At 65.3% G+C, this 5563-nt stretch overlaps 1 protein-coding gene across 1 annotated transcript in view; it reads right to left on the bottom strand.

The window, feature by feature from the left end:
- Positions 1-668: 668 nt before the first annotated feature.
- LOC117869068 (zinc finger protein 853-like) overlaps positions 669-5563 on the bottom strand; it is a 25890-nt gene continuing 20995 nt past the window's right edge. The window contains exons 2-5 of the mRNA XM_034755568.1: positions 4698-5434; positions 3236-3386; positions 2574-2664; positions 669-1637 (exon numbers count right to left, since the gene is read on the bottom strand). Of these exons, the coding sequence (XP_034611459.1) occupies positions 1631-1637; positions 2574-2664; positions 3236-3386; positions 4698-5434 (986 nt within the window). The 3' untranslated portion in view covers positions 669-1630. The remainder of the gene's footprint in view (positions 1638-2573; positions 2665-3235; positions 3387-4697; positions 5435-5563) is intronic.

Genomic DNA, 5563 nt, shown 5'->3' with positions numbered 1-5563 from the left:
CGGGCCGAGGTTGGAGCGAGCCATGAGCGGGAATGAGGCCCCGTGTGCAGAATTCCTGGCCGGAGGCCACGGGGCCGGGCTTGGATCCTCCCCCCTGCAGTTCTGGGAACGTGCTTCAAGGTTTCTTTGTTTGGGTCCCAGCAGCACCTGTCAGTCCCTTCCTCCGGGGCGGCCAGAACGGGACGTTCCCCGTCGGCTGGAGATCTGGGCCCCGCTCGCAGCCACCCAGACTCCTCGGCACCACTTGCCTGGGGGCTTCGGGGACGCGGGCAGTGGCTGGGCCCAAGGCAGGGGGAGTTGACTCAGGACAGCAGCTGATGGCCTTGGTGGACAGGGGAGGTTGGGGGTGGCGGAAGAGACGAGGCACAGGGGAATGTGTGTCCCCTGCCCCCTCCCCCAATTCTCCTGTCCTCTTCCGAACTCTGGGGCAAAAGCCCCTTTGGGAACCCAGCCCCCTAGCTAATGTCACCCCCACAGCGCCCAGCCCCCCCGCTGCACAGGGGCCTGCCAGGACCTTCTGAGTCCCCAGCCTTGGCCCAGGGCAGGGGACGCCGCTTGGGCCAGGGTCAGCGAGAGCGGAAGCAGACCCACCGGGTCCCACCCCCGGCTCCCTGCCCAGCCCCGTGACCGGCTGGCCAGCAGGCGGAACAAAGCACGCAACACCCAGGCCGGGCTGCCGTCAGGCGTGTATTCAGTGCGGGGTGGAAGAATTACAGCAAAGCGCCATGAGCCTCCGCCGCATCGCTCGGCTAATCGGCGAGAGAGGCCGGAGCCGCCTCGGCGGTTCCCCTTCACCTCCTAGCCCTGCGTTCACATTCATGGCAGATCCTGCACCCCCTGGGCTGTGGCATTGGGCAGGGCCCCAGGGTCTAACCTCCCTGGGATGGGGTGAGCTCCAAGGGCCCCGCCCGGCAAAAGGCTGGGGAAAGGGCTGCAGGACTGGAGGGGTGTTGGGGCCGCGGAGCCTGATCAGACCAGGGGCTTGAGGTCTGGGCAGGGACGCAGGAGTGGCTGGAGGAGGGCGGGGGTGAGGCTGGAGCGGGGGCCAGGCCCAGGTGCTGGCGGGAGGGGATCTCAGCAGGGATAGTGAGGGTGAGTAAAGCCCAGAGAGTTAGTGGGGTCAGTCAGGGGAGCCACGGTCCTCCCCACCCCCCGGGGTGGGCCTGTGCCGTGCTGCCAGGTCTGGCCAGACCCCCCCACCCAAAGGGCTACAAGTCGGAGGGGGGGCTGCCAAAGGGCGAGATCAGCATGAGCTCCCCTCCCGCCAGCACGCCCAGCTTCTGGTGCTGGCGAACCAGGGGTCACTGGACCAGGAGTAAGGGGCGGGAGGGGGAGGCCCAGAGGGCGTGTGTGTGTCTGGGGTGAGCGTGAGCTGGGCGATCTGAGAGTCTGGCCGAGTGTGTGTGCGAGAGATTGGAGCTGGGGACGGGGTGTAAGATGGATTGCAGCTGTGTGGGTGGGGGAGAGTCACATGTATGTGTTTGCGCCTGGCTGTGAGTCTCTGCCCAGGCGTGTCTGTCTGTCTGAGCAAGAGAGCGATTTCAGGCCGTGCACCAGCTCAGTCTCCTAAGTTTCTTGCCAATCAAGTCGCGTTTCCTCCAGCTCAGCTCCCCATGGCCTTGCTCTCTCGTTAGCCGCTGGCGTGGAAAAGAAAACAGTGAGAAAGGTCGGCGCTAACGCCGCTCACACGCTGCCCGAGTGGCCGCGCCCGGGCTCCTGCCCTGCGAGGAAGCCGCCGACCGCTGTGGTATCCTGCTGCCCCAGGATATCCCGGGGCCCCTGCTCTCTGCCCCCATCAAAGAGCCCGGGCAGGCTGCTGCGGGGCTCGGGCAGGTTCTCATGGCCCCAGGCTAGCCTGTCTCCAGTAAACAAAGGGCCCGATCCTGGGCCCGCTGGAGTCACTGGCCAGACTCGGTATTGCCAGCTAGTGTACAAGGCCCCACTCCCACCCCAAGCCGCTCAGGAAATGCTCCGTGGGGGTCTGATCCCACGCTCCTCCCCCCTCACGGCGTCCCAGCAACTCCCTGCACTAATAACAGCGCCTGCAGTACATGCTTTGCTCTTGGCCCCCCAGCGCCTTGCCTTGTAAACGCTAACGACCCCTCCCTCCACGTTGTCCCCAGGGGGCAGGTGAGCGTAGCTGTGAAACGGGAGCTCTGTGCCCCGACCCCCAGGAAATGCTCTTTGAGCGCATCCAGCAAGAGACGTTAGTTCTATCCCACGCTCCACCCACCTGCCAGGTGCTTTACGCTGCGACGGAGTCTACTCATGGGGCTTCTTAACTGAGCAGCAGAGAGAGGCCAGATGCTGCCTGACCCCAACTCTCATGCTTCAGGGTGTGAAGGGTCAGGAAGGGTTCTAGACACACACAGACTGTACGGCGCAATCAACCAGGCGCACTGGTGACAAGGGGAAGCTTCAGCCAGTGCTAGAGGCAGGATACTGGCTGTGAGGGGCCAATGGTCTGCTTTAATATGGGGTGGGGGGAATGCTAGAGGGACAGCTCCTATGATAGGTTGCTCCGAGAGCTCATGCAGGGGATACCCCAACCTGCCTTGCCCTTCGCTCCTTACCTGGGCTGTGCCACGGGTTTTGGGGGGAACTGGTTGGACAGTTTGGCCTCCTCCAGGATTCGCTTTCTGATTTCATCCAGGTTGACTCTGCCTAACAGGGGAGAAGTACCAGAGGTCTCTTGGCTGGAATCTACTGCCCGTATGTACAGGGGAAGGGGCCTCCCTCCCCCCTCACAAGCCCCCAGTCCTGGGCTGGCCTCGCCACTCCTGGAGGAATCTAGGGACACAAGGGGGGTCTGGCTCGGCATGCCGATGGCCCAGCGAGGAGCACCCTCATCCCCCCGCTGCACACAGGCCTTGTCTGGGGCTGCTGGATAATGGCTCCAGGTCGGGAATGACGTGAATGCACAAAGGTGCTAGGGAGCCCAAGGGGCTGTGGTGGGTCAGGACGAGGAGGGGGCAGCGGCAGAGCTGGGGGGTGGTGGAAATCTCCCTGCCACTTGCTCCGTGGCACCGGCCTCACCAACGGTGCAGGGTTTCGTTCGCGATAGATGTTGAGGGTGGAGGTGGGGCTGGGGTTTCTCAGAGCAGGGCTAGGAAAGTGGGTAAGAGTTGGGCCCACAGGCCAGCTCCAGGGGCTGGCGCCACCTGCCAAAGCTACAGGCCAGTCTGGGAAGGCATCTGGACACCTGCCTTTTGCCCTTCCTCGCACGGGCACTCACCAGTGTTCCCGAACGTCCCAGGATTCCCCAGGGTCCCTGGGTTCGCGAACGTCCCGGGGTTCCCCAGTGTCCCTGGATTCCCGAAGGTCCCAGGGTTCCCGAAGGTCCCGGGGTTGCTAGGATTTCTCAGGCCTGGGTTCCAAGCACTGCCCTGTAATGAGAAGAGAATCACGCTGGCTAGCGGGGCCTGGAGCTCAGCTGCCAGCCACGGAGCCACCCACAAGAGCCAGCATGCGTGCAGCCCGGAACGCTTCGCTCGGCGCCAGACGGTGATGTGCCCGGACCGGAAGGAACGGGGGAAACCCTCCCTGGCTGACTCCTGGCAAAGATGTGCCTGGAGGAGGTTGGGGGGGGAAGGACTCTGTCCTCTGCTATGCGCTGCCCCGGCCCTGGGGCCCCCGTGAGCCAACAGGCAGCCCGGAGGTCTTGCGGGAGTCGTATGGCTTGGGGGATCTGCTCCAGGGTGGGTATGTGGGGAGGAGGGTGCCAGGGGGGATAAACACACTATCTACCCGCCCCCCAACCTACGAGGACATCAGTGGATAAACGATAGGGCTGCCAACTTTCTAATGGCACAAAACCGAACCCCCTGCCCTGGCCCTTCCCGAGGCCCCACCCCTGCTCACTGCATCTTCCCTCCCTCGCTCGCTCTCCCCCACCCTCACTCACTTTCACCGGGCTGGGGCAGGGTGCGGGAGGGGGGTGAGGGTACTGGGGTGCATGAGGGGACTCTGGGATGGGGGTTGGGGTGTGGGCTCCGGCGGGGGGTGCAGGCTCTGGGGTGGGGCTGGGGATGTGGAGTTTGGGGTGAAGGGGGGGCTCCTGGCTGGGACAGGGAGTGTTGGGGGCTGTGGGGAGGTGGTACAGGGTGCGGGCTCCGGAAGGGAGTTTGGGTGTGGGAGGGGACTCCGGGTTGGGGTGCTGGAAGGGGTTCGGGGTCCTGGTGGTGCTTACCATGGCTCCCGGGAAGCAGTCGCCAGGTCCCTGCAGCCCCAAGGCACATGGGCGGTGGCCAGGGAGGCTCCATGTGCTGCCCTCGTGCCCACAGGCACCACTGCCATTGGTTGTGGTTCCTGGCCAATGGGAGCTGCGGAGCCGGCCCTTGGGGCAGGGCGGGGAGCCTCCCCGGCCGCCCATGCGCCTAGGGGCTGCAGGGATCTGGCAGCTGCTTCTCGGGAGCCACACAGAGCCAGGGCAGACATGGAGCCTGCCTTAGCCCCGGGCCCCCGCTTCGCTGCCCACCGGACTTTTAACAGCCCAGCCGGCACCGCCGCCAGGATCCCTTTTCGACCGGGCGTTCCGGACGCCTGGCAACCCCAATGAACAGACAAACACCCGGAGGGCCGAAGATGCCCAGATGGCAGGCTGGATTTGTGGGCACGTTCCTATGTACCCACCAGGAGGTGCGCACCTCCCCGGACGGCTGTGGGCGCGGACAGACGGCAGCCTGGGGCCCCCTCACCTTTGCCCTCCTGCAGCTCTCCAGTTGGGCTTTCACGGCCTCTGCCTGGGCAAGAAGCTTGTTCTTCTCCTGCAGCTGCTGGTTCAGGCGGCCCTTCTCCTCCGTCAGCGTCTGCTTCTCCTGGTAGTTCCGCGTGGCCTCGGCGTCGCAGGTAGCCTGCAGGGTCTGCAGCTGGTGCTGGTGCTGCTGGGTCTCCCTGGCGCGCTGCTGCCCGCAGTCCTGCAGGTTCGCCTCGCTGAGCAGCTTCTCGGCCTGCAGCCGCCCGTTCTCCTGCCCCTGGGTCTGCATCTCCTGCTGCAGCTTGTCCCCCAGCGTCTTGAGCTGCGAGTTCAGCTGCTGGCTCAGCGTGGTGCAGCTGCTGGATGAGTAGGGCGAGAGGGTCCCCAGTTTCCCCTGGAGGGTCTGATGGATGTTCTGGAACTCACCCAGCATCTTCTCCCCGAGGCTGCAACACTGGTTCTGCCCCAGCTGCTGCCCGCTGTACTGTGCCCGCAGGCGGATGGTCTCCTGCCGGCAGAGCTCCCGCTCACTGTTGGCACTGCTGGCCGCCTGCTTCAGCTTCTCCGTCACCTTCGAGCAGTTCTCCCGCTGCTGCTGGGCCTCCCGCACCAGCCAGTCCCGGGCCTCACGCAGGCTCAGCTTCTCGGCTGTGCCGGGAGAGGACAAGGCAGGGGTTGGGCCGCCGGGGTGACGTCTCCCTGGGATCCGGCTCGCCTGCCCTCTACTCCCCCCATCCCCTGCACCCAATCCCCCCAGACCCTCCTCCTCTGGCACCCCATCCCCTGCATCCTCCTTCCCCGTCCCCTGCACCCAATCCCCCCCAGACCCTCCTCCTCTAGCACCCCCATCCCCCAGCACCCTCCTTC

The sequence above is a fragment of the Trachemys scripta genome, chromosome 22 (genome assembly GCF_013100865.1).
Source record: "Trachemys scripta elegans isolate TJP31775 chromosome 22, CAS_Tse_1.0, whole genome shotgun sequence".
In the NCBI taxonomy this organism is placed as follows: domain Eukaryota; kingdom Metazoa; phylum Chordata; order Testudines; family Emydidae; genus Trachemys; species Trachemys scripta.
Note: the sequence above shows the minus strand (reverse complement) of the source record. Positions and strands in the feature narration are given on the sequence as shown.